Source organism: Oncorhynchus tshawytscha, linkage group LG22 (genome assembly GCF_018296145.1).
Source record: "Oncorhynchus tshawytscha isolate Ot180627B linkage group LG22, Otsh_v2.0, whole genome shotgun sequence".
Lineage (NCBI taxonomy): Eukaryota > Metazoa > Chordata > Actinopteri > Salmoniformes > Salmonidae > Oncorhynchus > Oncorhynchus tshawytscha.
Genome location: NC_056450.1, coordinates 12278838 through 12295566, shown reverse-complemented (window position 1 = coordinate 12295566; position 16729 = coordinate 12278838). Strand labels below are relative to the sequence as shown.

General features: G+C 41.5%; 1 protein-coding gene across 15 annotated transcripts in view; it reads right to left on the bottom strand.

Moving 5' to 3' along the window:
* The window catches only part of LOC112221519 (basement membrane-specific heparan sulfate proteoglycan core protein), a 168741-nt gene extending 154819 nt beyond the window's left edge, over positions 1-13922 (bottom strand). For 14 of the 15 annotated variants that reach the window (XM_042303773.1, XM_042303759.1, XM_042303766.1 and 11 more), the window contains exon 1: positions 13541-13922. In XM_042303773.1, coding sequence (XP_042159707.1) covers positions 13541-13609 — 69 coding nt within the window. In that variant the 5' untranslated portion in view covers positions 13610-13922. The remainder of the gene's footprint in view (positions 1-13540) is intronic. The other variant, XM_042303774.1, reaches the window with a different exon arrangement.
* Positions 13923-16729: the final 2807 nt, after the last annotated feature.

Here is a 16729-nt window from a genome sequence, read left to right as displayed (position 1 = left end):
CTCCCGAGTAGCGCAGCAGTCCAAGGCACTGCATCGCAGTGTTGCGGTGTCACTACAACCTGGAGTTCAATCCTGGGAGTTCCATATGGCGCTGCACAATTAGCCCCTTTTACTCCGCAATTTCGTGATAACAATCTTGTCTCATCGAGTCATGCATCCTCCGAAAACATGACCCGCCACGCTTCGCTTCTTAACACCCGCTCTTAATCTTGAAGCCAGCTGCACCAATGTGTTGGAGGAAACACCATTCTACTGACAACTGAAGTCAGCTTGCAGGCGCAACAAGGAGTATCTAGAGCGTGATGAGCCAAGTATAGCCCCCCCGGCCAAACCCTCCCCTAACCCAGACGACTGTCTCTCATTATACATTATTGTACAATTGTTTATGTGCTGTAATACAGTCAATATTTGATGGATTCTTTTTTATGAATAAAAAGTTGAGAATCTTACACCATTCTGCAGCTGTTACATTTATCTGAACTTTTTTTTTTTACCTTCTATCACTTTTGACGACCGTTGCTACTGTGAATTAAGTCACGCAGGGTGAAACTCACGCTCAGGTGGCTTGGAGATGCAGCCGACGAGAAAGGCTGTAGTGAGCACAGTGTAATTTACTCAGCACATCCTACTGTGGTTTAACCCAGCATTTTCCGAACTAGGGGTCACGACCCCATGTGGAGTCACTTGATTTGAAAATGAGGGTCACGTGAGAAACTCGTTTCCCTCTATCGTTTCCCTCTACAATGCCCACAAGCCTCGATAGAACAGTGTACGAGACCAGACACTAAATCAGACTGGGGGAATAAGAACATAATCAATGATTGTTATTATCCACAAAGAAGATCTTAAAAAATTATTACATGACAATCTTTTGAACTTTCCAATACCTTTCTGATGCATTTCAGTAATTTCAAACCATACTTCCTTCCCGATTGAAATACTGCCAAAAGTGCTGTCAGACTGATTTGTAATAGATTGTCATAGCCCCAATTACATCACTTTTTTTTTACATGATGAGGCCGCACATTTAAAAAAATAAAAAATGGGGTCTAGGGACAAAAGAGTTTGGTAACCCCTAGCTTAACCAAAACCCTACTCCCACTACAGAGGCTGGTGGGAGAGGCTATAGGAGGACGGGCTCATTGTAATGGCTGGAATGGAACGGTATCAAACACATGGAAAACACATGTTTGACTCAATTTCAGCAATTACAATTTTTCCTCCTATAGCACCTCCCAACCAGCCTCCTCTACCCCACTAGTACCCCAACAGAAAGCATATACATAGAAAGGTGAATTTACAAATAACACAAGGTATATTCTGTAGAGTCTAGAGGGAAGAGAGAGAGCGAGAGAGCAAGAGAGAGAGAGAGAGAGAGAGAGTGGTTGAATTGTCCATTCTCATAGGAAGGCTGTTGACATGCTAACTCTGGGCAGACTCATGCTGGCCTCTCAGGGGGTTATCTCCTAGCTGCTCTCTCCAGTCTAATGGGCTGTGTAGGCTGAGAGAGAGGATAAGAGGGGTGTAGAGCAGAGGCCCTGGGTGCTGACTAGAGAGCTGAACACTACCAGGCGCAGGACTACAGGACCACAGGACTACAGGGCTACAGGACTACAGGACTACAGGACTACAGAACTACAGGGCTACAGGGCTACAGGGCTAGAGGACTACAGGACTACAGGGCTACGGGAATACAGGACTACAGGGCTATAGGACTACAGGGTTACAGGGCTACGGGAATACAGGACTACAGGGCTACAGGGCTACAGGAATACAGGAATACAGGACTACAGGGCTACAGGACTACAGGACTACAGAACTACAGGGCTACAGGACTACAGGGCTACAGGGCTAGAGGACTACAGGACTACAGGGCTACGGGAATACAGGACTACAGGGCTACAGGAATACAGGACTACAGGGTTACAGGGCTACGGGAATACACGACTACAGGGCTACAGGGCTACAGGACTACAGGGCTACAGGACTACAGGGCTACAGGACTACAGGACTACAGAGCTACAGCACTACAGGACTACAGGGCTACAGGACTACAGGACTACAGGGCTACACAGAGGCAAACTGAGACATATTTTGTCAGGGGCTTCAAAAGATACCTGTTTGCCAACAGTGCACTAGCACTGTGCATTACAGTTACTGTGTCCTGGATGCGTCCACTAGGCCAACTGTACTGGGTCAGGCGCAAGCTCTATTTGGATTTTGCATCCAAATAGTTGTATCCAGCAGACTTTTGAATAAAGTATCACTTTTTACAGGATAAAATGACAAAGTTGTCACTCACAGCATCAACAGAGGCCCACGAACCCAGTAAAAAAATTAAAAACATAACCAGAAGTTACAAGTCTTTTCCCCCTCTTAATTACCTTCCTTTTGCAGTGAGGCAAAATGACCCAAGGGCAGTGAAATACCCGTTGCCCGGTTTCCTCAATAAACATCAATGATTTAATAACACCCAGGGAGAATGTGCATTTTACTGGAGTTAAGAAGGAAAAAAAGTATTGATAAAACAGAGCTTTTCTTCTCGGGACAGGCAGGGGCTTGTCTGACATTGAAGGAAAGGATGGCATGGGCCTTCTAGTCTCTGTTCAGTGGTTTGGGAATCACCAAATAAGGAAGCGGATTTGTAATCAACAAACCACAGGATGGCAGGGTCACTAGGAGTTAAAAAAAGAGTTAGGTTAAAAAAGAACAATACTTTCTTAATAATATACTTTTGGCAACAAAATTAGAGGCTTCAAGCACATCATTTATTTAGCCAAAGAAGCCTGGGTAAATAGGGTAACGAACCCGCTTCAAAGTTGCAGAGCAGGGAAGTCTACAACCAGGGAGTAGGAACCATACATAACAATGCATTAACTCCTCTGGACAACAAGGAGGGCATTCAAATGGCTTAACGTTAATGCAAGGGGAAAAGACAATTATGGAGATTCTACAGAACACAGACGACGATAAAGAGCCTTCGACGGGAGAAAATGTCATACAGTTAACTTAGCATTTCAATGAATCTCCAATAAGTGCAGGCCAAGAGACAGGCAGCCGGGAGAGAAAGTCTACCAGCAAAATATGAAGTATGTTTCCTAAATGGCACCGTATTTCCATAGGGCTCTGGTCAAAAGCAGTGCACTATAGGGAATAGGGTGCCATTTGGGACACACAGGAATAGTTTCCCTCCGCTGAGGCCTCGGGCCAGTGGGTGACCTTGTCATGAACTCAACTGGCTCTCTGACTGACGTACATAGTTCCATAAAAGAGGTATGGGGAAGAATCCACCCAGACTAAAGCTTATTCACTCAAGCTGAATCCCCCACTAAACAGTTACTGGCATCAGGTATATTAGACTTCACATTGGACTGTTTATGTCTGGAAGGACTTCTTAGAGGCCATTCCCATTGCTCACACCAGGTCATTTTAATGTGGAAATGTGGGTAATATTTGGTTGAGATGATTGATCAATGAGATTTCAACCTTTATTCACCCACTTGAAAAGAGTTGAATTCCCAATGGGTCATCACTACGCTTTCAACCACCTAAAAGCACAATCAAATTCCAATGGAAAAACAATATCAAATGTTTTGATTAGTTGTCATCTAAATGTGTTATCTCTGCACTTTCAACCATTTAAAAGCACAACAAAGTTCAAATGGAAATACAATTTCAGATATTTTGTATTTATACAACAATCTAATGCAGGGGTGTCAAACTCATTCCATGGAGAGCCTGGTGTCTGCTGGTTTTAGTTTTTCCCTTTCAATTAAGACCTAGACAATCAGGTAAGGGGAGTTCCTTACAAATTAGTGACCTTAATTCATCAATCAAGTACAGGGAAGGAGCCAAAACCCGCAGACACTTGGCCCACCATGGAATGAGTTTGACACATGACTTAATATCTAATCATCATCATCATCATCTAATAGCAGAACCAAATGACCTGGATTGCAGTTGAGATTACATTAAAAGTACGTAATGCAAGTGATCAATGATGTTCAAGATTCTGCACAGATTATTACAGCAATTGTGAAGATCTCCGCAGACCTGCTATCTTGAACATGCACGATTTCCATGATTACATAAGACATTAGTTACAGTAGGCTAACCCCAAAATGTGGCCATGGAATGTTGAATAAATACGGTTACATTAGTTTGTTAGATAGCCTAAAGTTAAGGCTATGTACTGTACTACAAAAATATTATTGAATTTTATTTGGTTGACAACACAACCAAATAACATTTAAAGGATATCGATTTATTTGATAGTTCCATCTGAGCCACTGGCTTAATTCTTCTTTAACTTTTTTTTTGGTTTAGTTGGAGATGTGAATTCAACATATAATTTGTTAATTTATCAAACAAGTTCATAGGCTATTATATGTATTTAAAAAGTGATATTGAGTTGTGTTTGGTTGTCAACAAATTCCAGTTTGTCTACAAATGAATAATTTATATGTTGGATTTAGGTGTCCATCTCTACCAAGAATCAAAGAACTTTATTTAAAGTGCATTTAAAGTTTGATTTGATGATGTCTTATTCATTAACTTCTCTAGGGTAGGGGGCAGCATTGGGAGTTTTGGATGAAAAGCATGCCCAAATTAAACTGCCTGCTACTGTGCCATAAAAGCTATATGAATATGAATATAATTAGTGGATATGGATAGAAAACACTCTGAAGTTTCTAAAACTGTTTGAATGATGTCTGTGAGTATAACAGAACTCATATGGCAGGCAAAAACCGGAGAAAAAATCCAACCAGGAAGTGGGAAATCTGAGGTTTGTAGTTTTTCGACTCTTACCCTATCGAATACACAGTGTCTATGGGGTCATGTTGCACTTCCTAAGGCTTCCACTAGATGTCAACAGTCTTTAGAACCTTGTTTGATGCTTCTACTGTGATGTGGGGGCCAATGAGAGGGGAATGAGTCAGAGGTCTGCCAGCAGCCACGAGCTCAGTCTCGCACATTCACGTGAGAGCGACCTGTATTCCATTGCATTTCTGAAGACAAAGGAATTCTCCGGATGGATCATTATTGAAGATTTATGTTAAAAACATCCTAAAGATTGATTCTATACATTGTTTGACATGTTTCTACGGACTGTAACAGAACTTTTGGACTTTGTCTGCTCGTAGGTCATGAAGTTGGATTACTGGGCTGAACGCGCTAACAACAAGGAGGAATTTGGACATAAATGATGGACATTATCGAACAAAACAAGCATTTATTGTGGAACTGGGATTCCTGGGAGTGCATTCTGATGAAGATCATCAAAGGTAAGTGGATCTTTATAACGCTATCTCTGACTTCTGTTGACTCCAACATGGCAGTTATCAATTGGGCTTGATTTGTCGTCTGAGCGCCGTACTCAGATTATTGCATGGTTTGCTTTTTCCGTAAAGTTCTTTTGAAATCTGACACAGCGGTTGCAATAAGGAGAAGTACATATTTAATAACACTTGTATCGTTTATCAATGTTTATTTTTAGTATTTCTGTAAATTGATGTGGCTCTACTGATGTGGATGTTGATGTGGCTCTACTAAATTGATGTTTTGGAACTACTGAACATAATGCGCCAATGTAAACTCATGTATTGTGTAACATGAAGTCCTATGAGTGTCATCTGATGAAGATCATCAAAGGTTAGTGATTAATTTAATCTATATTTCTGCTTTTTGTGACTCCTCTCTTTGGCTGGAAAAATGTCTGTGTTTTCTGTGACTTGGCTCTGACCTAACATAATCGTTTGGTTTGCTTTCGTCATAAAGACTTTTTGAAATCGGACACTGTGGCTGGATTTACAACAAGTGTATCTTTAAAGTGGTGTAAAATACATATATGTTTGAGGAATTTTAATTATGGGATTTCTGTTGTTTTGAATTTGGCGCCCTGCAGTTTCACTGGCTATCGACAGGTGGGAAGCTACCGTCCCACATACCCTAGAGAGGTTTTAACAAGCTGGAATTAAAGCCAGACTAAGTCAGTGGCACAGATGGAACTATCCAAGCAGAAGATACATACTCCTTCAAATGCTGAAATTTGGTTGCATTTACAACCAAACACAATTCAACATGCAGTTTGTTGGATTCATGTCTCCAGCTCAACCAAAAATCTAAGTTAAAGAATAGGACTAAATCTAATCAAATTTGTAATGCACTATAAATAACATCTGATTTGATTTAGTCCTATTCTTTAATTTTGATGTTGAGTTGAGCTTGAGATGTGAATCCGACATATTAATGATTAACTTGAAGATTACATTTGAAATCAACCAAAGCTTGAAACCCTAGGCCTCTATGTATTGCCTATTTTTAGTTGAACCCTGGGTTGAATTGAAACCCAGCAGCTGTTGATGACTTTGCAAATACTATATAGGCCTCAATAGTATCATTGACGATACTATTCAATTTGCTCTTTTAAACCTACCCTTTAGAATGACTTCAATAGCAACAGTGAATATATTTAGTTATAAAGAGGTCTCTGAATAATCATTCTCACAATAGTACAGTGGTAGTCGTCAGTGACAAATATAAAAGCGGGGCTTTGTTAAAACCCTGGACGGGAGACCAAATGAATAGCTATAGATCAACTCTCCAGTAGGAGGTGCTGCCCAGCCTTGTTTATTTTTATATAGTGGCTATAACGTTGAAGATCGGATGTTTCAAATGTACAAAAATTCAACATGTTTCATACAAGGTTTGTCTATGTTGAAATTGGCTACAACGATGACAAAATCCTGTGGTTGAAATTTCACCCTTAATCCAATGTATTTTCCACATAAATATCTGCGTCACAATACCAATACCAACACACTTAAAACTTAGCTCGTGGGTCAGTCAAGATCTAGCATAATTCCACGAGGGATGAAGAGAGCAAGATTTCTGGCCAGAATGTCACAGCAACATACTAGTAGTTTTGGATGATGTGTGTTCCAAAAAACAGGCTAGCAAAGATCTAGGGGAGAGAGAATAGGGAGGAAGACAGAAAGGGTTTCTCAGGGTCTCCTGTTGCATCAGGCAAGGTGGCACTAGGAGAGGAGCAGGCTATGGTGCTTCTGCTCATGTCAGCACATGCTCAGTCCTGCTGTACCAGCTGAGGTGCAGCTGTGTTTGGAGTCTGCCCTTCCGCCTGACACGGACGCGACACACATGAAAGCGAAGCACACGCTCCCCATAACAACCACAACCGCAAAGCACACTGCATTGTGAGAAGAAATATAAGAGGTTTGTTTGTCGAGTGAAGTGACAAAACAAATGATTTTCTGCTTTATTAACTGCGACTGCCAAATACTCTGCACACAAACACTATTTTGATGCTCTCCGACGAATGAGTAAGAATGGTGGGAGAGAATGAATACATTGTAAAATTAGATGCTTGAGGCTTCACAATCAACTTGAAACCAGATGAAGAGTACAATTTTGTATGGGAACCCTGAATGGAAATGTGTACCCCCAAGGCACAGGGCAATCAATCTCTGGGGTGAATAAATCATAAAGAGGCCCATACTGTGAACTATGAAAAAAAGAGTCCTAACCTCTGTGACCTCTGTCCACCCAGGCCCTATTTGTCACACCTCACTTCTACTGCAGTGTAAATAAATGCTGCCTGCACTACCTATAGTGTCTGCTGCACTCCATAGGTGCACAGCCATGTGTGCGTGTGTGTGTGCGTGCGTGCGTGCGTGTGCACCTAAATATGTTTGAGGAGGCCAGGGCAAGCCAGCCACTTCAGGATAGTATTGTCCTCAGAGACAAGATGGCCTCCTTTGCCTCCTGGGGTGAGAACTAAGTCAACAATGCAATGTTTGTCAAGCCAAGTCTTCACCCAATTAGCTCAAATTATTGAGGCCCAACTTTCTAAACTGCTGTTTGCACTGCAGTGCACCAGGGACCCTGGGTGGGGGCCTTACTGTGTGAATCTTGACTGCTGTGCAGTGAACAACAGGTAAGCTAGTCAATAGAAAACGTATTATTGCTAATCGGTTTAGACTGTCTGTATTTTTGATTGAACATAGAAAACTGGGTGGGCAGGCGAAAAGATGAAACACTGTAAATCACTGAACCGTTGCAATTCACTCACTGAAATACTGTATGTGGTCATTTTGGCTTTGCATCCCTGCATCTAAATCTCAACGCACAGACAGATCTGGGGTGACAAAGCAGCAGCACACAGTAACAGACGGCCCTCTATCCACCGGATGTGTACCAAACTCACTAAAAGCGGCAGTAATAAAGCCTCTCTTGAAAAAGCCAAACATTGACCCAGAAAATATATTGAAAAAACTATCGGCCTATATCGAATCTTCCATTCCTCTCAAGAATTTTAGAAAAAGCTGCCTTCTGAAGACAAACAATCTATACGAAATGTATACGAAATGCTTCAGTCTGGTTTTAGACCCCATCATAGCACTGAGACTGCACTTGTGAAGGTGGTAAATTACCTTTTAATTGCGTCAGACCGAGGCTCTGCATCTGTCCTTGTGCTCCTAGACCTTAATGCTGCTTTTGATACCATCGATCACCACATTCTTTTGGAGAGATTGGAAACACAAATTGGTCTACATGGACAAGTTCTGGCCTGGTTTAGATCTTCTCTGTCGGAAAGATATAATTTTGTCTCTGTGAATGGTTTGTCCTCTGACAAATCAACTGTAAATGTTGGTGTTCCTCAAGGTTCCGTTTTAAGACCACTATTGTTTTCACTATAAATTTTACCTCTTGGGGATGTCATTCGAAAACATAATGTTAACTTTCACTGCTATGTGGATGACACACAGCTGTACATTTCAATGAAACATGGTGAAGCCCCAAAATTGCCCTCGCTAGAAGCCTGTGTTTCAGACATAAGGAAGTGGATGGCTGCAAACGTTCTACTTTTAAACTTGGACAAAACAGAGATGCTTGTTCTAGGTACCAAGAAACAAAGAGATCTTCTGTTGAATCTGACAATTAATCTTGATGGTTGTACAGTTGTCTCAAATAAAACTGTGAAGGACCTCGGCGTTACTCTGGACCCTGATCTCTCTTTTGACGAACATATCAAGACTGTTTCAAGGACAGCTTTTTTCCATCTAAGTAACATTGCAAAAATCAGAAACTTTCTGTACTAAAATGATGCAGAAAAATTAATCCATGCTTTTGTTACTTCTAGGTTACACTACTGCAATGCTCTACTTTCTGGCTACCCGGATAAAGCACTGAATAAACTTCAGTTAGTGCTAAATACGGCTGCTAGAATCCTGACTAGAACTAAAACATTTGATCATATTACTCCAGTGCTAGCCTCCCTACACTGGCTATCCTCCCAACACTGGCTTCCTGTTAAGGCAAGGGTTGATTTCAAGGTTTTACTGCTAACCTACAAAGCATTACATGGGCTTGCTCCTACCTAACTCTCTGATTTGATCCTGCCGTACATACCTACACGTACGCAACAGTCACAAGATGCAGGCCTCCTAATTGTCCTTAGAATTTCTAAGCAAACAGCTTGAGGCAGGGCTTTCTCCTATAGAGCTCCATTTTTATGGAATGGTCTGCCTACCCATGTGAGAGACGCAGACTCGGTCTCAACCTTTAAGTCTTTACTGAAGACTCATCTCTTCAGTGGGTCATATGATTGAGTGTAGTCTGGCCCAGGAGTGTGAAGGTGAACGGAAAAGCTCTGGAGCAACGGACCGTCCTTGCTGTCTCTGCCTGGCCGGTTGCCCTCTCACCACTGGGATTCTGTGCCTCTAACCCTATTACAGGGGCTGAGTCACTGGCTTACTGGTGCTCTTTCATGCCGAGGGGTGTGTCACTTGAGTGCGTTGAGTCACTGACGTAATCTTCCTGTCTGGGTTGGCGCCCCCCTTGGGTTGTGCCGTGGCGGAGTTCTTTGTGGGCTATACTCGGCCTTGTCTCAGGATGGTAAGTTGGTGGTTGAAGATATCCCTATAGTGGTGTGGGGGCTGTGCTTTGGCAAAGTGGGTGGGGTTATATCCTTCCTGTTTGGCCCTGTCCGGGGGTATCATCGGATGGTGCCACAGTGTCTCCTGACCCCTCCTGTCTCAGCCTCTAGTATTTATGCTGCAATAGTTTATGTGTCGGGGGGCTAGGGCTAGTCTGTTATATCTGGAGTACTTCTCCTGTCTTATCCGGTGTCCTGTGTGAATTTAAGTATGCTCTCTCTAATTCTCTCTTTTTCTCTTTCTTTCTCTCTCTCGGAAGACCTGAGCCCTAGGACCATGCCTCAGGACTACCTGGCATTATGACTCCTTGTTGTCCCCAATCCACCTGGCTGTGCTGCTGCTCCAGTTTCAACTATTCTGCCTGCGGCTATGGAACCTTGGCCTGTTCACTGTGATTACTATTATTTGACCATGCTGGTCATTTATAAACATTTGAACATCTTGGCCATGTTCTGTTATAATCTCCACCATAGCCTGGTTCCTCTCTAGGTTTCTTCCTAGGTTTTGGCCTTTCTAGGGAGTTTTTCCTAGCCACCGTGCTTCTACACCGGCATTGCTTGCTGTTTGGGGTTTTAGGCTGGGTTTCTGTACAGCACCTTGAGATATCAGCTGATGTAAGAATGGCTATATAAATACATTTGATTTGAAATTTGATTTGAACAGACTAAATCGCTTACTTATTAATATACCACATGGCCTGACACAAAGCATGGCCTGACACCCTGGACTCTATCACTAGCTATATCAAGATGTTGCATAAGAGTTAAAAGGGGATCGTTTTACAGGATTAAAAAAGAACAAGTTTATGACAATGGGCACACAGGCTGTATATGAGCTCAGAAATCCAGGGCAACCTTCCCCTTACACACAACAACCAATGAAGTCAGGGGACACTTGTGGCTGTGGTATTCTATACCGGGAAGGAGGGTTCACAGAGCCAAAATAGTCAGCAGTGCTCGGTTCTGATGTCAGACAACCAGAAAACAAAGTGGCCTCCAAACTCCAAACTGCTCGTATTATCACGAGAAGGACAGGGTGTCAGGTTCATAGAGATATACCATGTTCTATATCTATGATCAGGACAGGCAGAGAACAAGATTAGAAACCCTGGCCCTGAGTCGACTACCCTGGACAGGTGCTGGTGGCTTCATCAGTGTGTTAACAATAAAACCCGTTCACTTAAATGATCCCCAACATTAGATATTTATGGTTAAAGGCAGGATGAGAGCAGTTGATTGAGTTGTTCAACTGTTAGGAGCCATTTTATTGGACTTTTATTGACATTAACCAGGTTTCCATCCAACCTTTTCATGCGAGTTAAGTACATGTCGGATAGAAAAATGTAATGACTGCCTGATGGAAACAGAACATTTGTCGGTAAACTTTCCAAATGTCAACAAAACAAAATATGCTATGCGGGATCTTTTTGTCTGTAAAATTAATTATGAGAGAAATATGGGTGGAAACGCTTTTACGCTCAAATATTTATATAATAACAATTACATCGAAGTAAACTTGCAGTCACACGATGACATGTAGTGTGACCCTTCCACTACGACTCGTCGGGAAACGATGCAGTTTATTAGGCTACAGATGAAATAAATGATGATGAACTTCACAGGGTTGTGAAAGTGAAAGTTGATGATCCTTTACAGAAAATATCAACGGTCTTATTCTGGTGACATGATCGTTGATGTTTGGCTTTTGTCCATAATAATCTCATCATGTATGTAGGCTATACTTGCACTGTATCTGCGAGCAGTTGACTAGAGCGCACATGCCAATACCATTGTGGGCACACTCACTATATAAAGCAACATTTTTTTGTGAGAAACCATCAGTAGAGTTGAAAATGCAATGGAAACCCATTTAACTTGTTTTTTTTTTATTTGGTACATGGGAATTTAATATATTATGACATCAAGCACAACCTTTTATCTGCAACAAGTCCATTTGATGGGAGCACAATGCGCATATCGTTTTTATGCCGATTTTAGAATATGCACATGAAAATCTGAAGCCAATTTGATGGAAACCTAGCTATTGATTGTTTGAGTTGATTGCTAGAACTGGCCCTCACATTCCAGACGAGTGAAGGGGGCCCTTTACTAACATCAGTACATCTGCTTAATTGAATCAAGTGTCAAGCCTGTCACAGTGCAGAGTCAAAACGCTGGAAACAGATACTGCTCCTTGTCCCAGATAATTCAATTATGCTGCTATTGTCACCGAGGTTACTTGTAAAACTATGGAAGCCATCTGCCATTACCAACAAGAAATTGAGTCAACCTGTATAACATTCCTGCCAAATGAAAAAAAACAAAATAAGTTGACCTTCGATAGCGATTGATGATATGCTTGAAAATGCACCCGAAACAGAAAAACCACATACTTCAGCCAATTGGATATGACAACAACAACACTTTCCATTATCGTCATGTAAACCACAGGAACTACAGTGGGCTCTTCTGAAAAGGCTTAACTTTTGATCAAATTAAAAACAGAGTAGTAGCAGACAGACAGGCAGACAGACCGTGATAGATTTTTCTGTTAGAGAACAAATAGGCGAGAAACCAGACATGATCTCGGGTATAGTCTAGTAATTATTCTCATAATGTTTGATAAAGTGGCAACTCCTACAATGCACATCACTTGAATGCAGGGCCCAGGCTACATCGAATACATGATCCTTATGATCCAAGGACTGTGAAGCTCTGTCTGAAGAGGTATTCACAGACCATTTTGAATGAATTGAAAACATTATGTCACTAACACAAGGACTGTATCAAGTTGAAAAGTACACGGATGAATATTTATACAAGAACAAGTGGCATGATCAAAGTATATTGACACAATGAAGATATGTTATAGACACCAGTATTTTCCCCAATGAAAAAAAGCTGTTACCGTTGATTTTATTGCACAGTCACTAATAAGCAACCAATTCTAGACGCTGACCAGTTTCTTTCACTACCCGTCCATCATTATTTTATGTAGCCCTAGGTTACCTTTATTGTCTGCAGCTACCACCTATAACTGAATAAACGTAATAATCAGTTCCTTCTGGGTACCAAGTGAGTTAAATTAGCTACCATTGCATCATTTTGCAAATAATGGAAATGTGGTCAAATGTAGCTAATTTTCCTGAAGTGTTTCAAGTGAAGTGAGTGTGATTCAGATATAAGTTTGAGAAAGTTTAAAGCATGTAGACGCCAGATAGACTATGAATAGACTGTTTCTATGGACAGAATTAGATCAACTCTATTCCACTAGAGATTCTAGTTTGTCACATTACTTTTAAAGGCATCTTTATGAAAAGTATAATTCGTTCGTGGGGAATTATATATGTTCAACTATGGTATATGTAACAACACTTGAACTGAAACACTCAAGTAACAAATAGCCAATACGTTTCATATTTTGTAATAACGTTTTGAAAATAATTAACTACGTTTCTTTTCTTTGGGAAATAAATAAGGTTGCTGTGCGTGCAACGGTGTGAGCACTAGAGCAGATGATCTACAAAAGCTGGTTCACCAGAAATAAATGAAACTTCAAAATAAAGTATGCAAAAAATAACTTACATTCACTAGATGACAGGTAAATATCAACGAGACGATAAGTCCAGAGACCTTGTGGATCCGCGTGCCCATGTTCCACCAACCCAGCACAGGCTGCAAATGCTGGGGAAAGGAAAATCAATGTCTTTCACTTCTGGCCACTGAAGTAATATCAAGGTGCGCCTCAACACTTTCTACGTCCCACACGCGGTGGGACTTCATCAACAGAGAATTATCCCTTTGTGCGTTTTGTTATGGAAACAGAACAAAAATATTTATCAAAAGTGCCGTGAAATAGATAGATCGGTTTGCGTCACTTCGGACCCACTGTCTTTTGCACTCAAAACTTCGACTTGTAAATGCGAGCGCAAGTCAGTGAGTCACTGGGAAGTCTGACGCTATTGAGACACACGAGCCACTTCCCTGCATAAAAGGCGGAATGGAATTCAGGGAGTGCTGCTGATAGGCAGTCTTAATCACTCCGTGAGGAGACGCCACATAGGACATATTTAGCGTTACAGTTTTTTTAAAAACACATTGGTTCAAAATGTGTTATAAAGTTAAAACAAATTTAATTGGATCATAAATTGGATTTCATGTATAGATTAATACTTATTCATAATTACGTTAAATGACTCACCAATTTAAAATCCACTCGGATGCAAATGTTGTACTTTTTCCTAATCACTTGATTGGTCACACAATGATGCCCTCTTGGCATGTATTTTAGATCTACTCTCATGCCCGCCAAAGACGTGTGGCTCGCTTTTGTCATGCATAACCACAATCCAAACCAAAAGTGGTTTGAGGAGAGAGCTATGTTTTGATACTACACGATGTGGATCACTTTACCTTTAAAGCATGAACTATTCCAGTTGAAATTACTGTAGCCTGTAGGCCTATGTGAAAAGTTTGCACCAGTGGTTTAGGCCTACCTTGACGCTGGTGAAGTCTGCACATCGGCGCCCTCTGTTGATCTTAAATCAGTTGCCCTTGAATCAATTGCCCTTGTGGGCCAATCATGAAGGCTTGATGACGTTTCTCCACTGCATATCAGATCATTTATGTGATTAATAGTACATTACAAACATACTATTCTTCATGAAATCAGCACACAAAACCATAATTGAGCAAGTACTTTTCTAAAATGATAATAGTGTAAGCCTAGAGTAACAATTTAATAATAACTGAAAAAAATGGTGCAACTGGACTCCATTGGAAACAAAAAGAGACTTGCTCTAACAGTTCTAGCCTACAGATGAACTATTAAGCCTACTAACCTTTAGGCCTGAAGCACGTAGGCCAGGTCTGGCTATTTTCAACCCCATGCTCCCATCCCCTGAACACCTACAGAGAGAGCATTTACTGACAGTGGATTTATGTTTGTGTTCATTCATATCCATAATTGGTACAAAGAACGCCTCCATCTCAAGAGATCACACCGAGCAGCTGCTGTCAATTAAGAGTTTAACCCTGGCATTTCAGCTGCAGCTTGTTCCACTATGTTTCCACTCCTCAAAGGCTGCAACAACACTGATTAACAGAAGAGATATGTGTAGTTACATAGGCATGCATGGTACAGTGTAAGTACGGTGTCATACGATGTAACTACACTATAATTACATTATACCGGCATGTAATGTATATGCATTACACAGTGCAATGTGGAACCAAAGTTACATGGCACGCCACCGTTATATGAACACAAAAACACATACTGTAAATTGTGATCGGCCCCAGGGTTAGAGCTGGCGCCTCTGCTCTTCCTTGGCTTTTCACCTGCGCCAGTTCCTAGGACGACGAAAGCGGTGTGCAGGATGAGAGACTACAGGCTCGTGCGTAGTGCATGCGAGGCACACTGGACCCACTCCAATTTTCCTACCGCTCCAACAGATCCACAGAACATGCCATTTCCATCGCTATTCACATGGCATGACATCTGGACAAGAGTAACGCCTACAGCATCAGTCAAAAATTTGGACACACCTTCTAATTCAAGGGTTTTTCTTATCTTTAATATTTTCTACATTGTACAATAATAGTGAAGACATCAAAACTATGAAATAACACATATGGAATCATGTAGTAACCAAAACAAAGTGATGAACAAATCTAAATATATGTTATATTTGAGATTCTTCAAAGTAGCCACCCTTTGCCTTAAGTTCCTCAGCGCCCGCAACCACAAGGCCCTCCAGCGGGTGATGAAGATGGACCGTGCTCCCACCCATCCAGGACATCTACTCGAAATGGTGCCTGAGGACAGCATCATCAAGGACCCCTCAAACCCCAGCCACAAGCTGTTCACTCCCTTACGGTCGGGCAGACGGTATCAGAGCATGAGGACTGATACCAACAGGCTCAGAGACAGTTTCTACCTACTAGCCATCAGACTGCTGAACACTTGAACTGGACTGACCACCTGCTCTGATTCTCCATACCTTAGCACACATGCACTCACTCACACAGGCTTGCTGCTACCAGACGTGTATTTACTATAGCTAATAATGCACAATTTAAACACCCCAATCCACCCCTTCCCCAAAGCATGTGTACATATTGGACCACACATTGTGCCTTCCTGTATTATGCTTATGTTAAAATGTTTATTATATTCTACTGCCTTTGACTTTATGTCAAAGGCAGTCTTTTATTATTTCTTGTTGTTGCATTGTCAAGAAGGAACATGCAAGTAAGCATTTTATTGTACAGTGTATACCATATGTATCCTGTGCATACGACTAATAAAACTTGAAAGGACTGTTCCTGGATACTACCAAGGTGTGGTGGTCTTTTCTGTCCCTTTTATAGTCGCCGAAGCGTCACCCAGGTGGGTGATACACTTTGGGGACTTGACGATCCAAACTACCTAGAGATGAGCTGAATATCGTAGACGTCAATGTGCCTGATGAAGAGCTCTTGTGGCCTGACTGACATTTCTCCTGTCTGTAGGCCTACTATCTATGCTCCCCCGCCTCAAGCAACCGCGTTTCGATCCTGCCTCGATGTCTTATCATCTTAAACTGCGGAAGTCAAACACCCAATAATCTGCCATCTGTTGTTGCGTGTTTTAAAAAAAAGAGACTATGAGATTGTTTGTATCGAAAAGCGCTATATAAAATATTCTTCTTCTCTTGGATTCAAGAATCACAAAGGATTATTTGTGTTGCAGGACTCTGAATCCACAATGGTGTGATTTGGAATATAAATGAA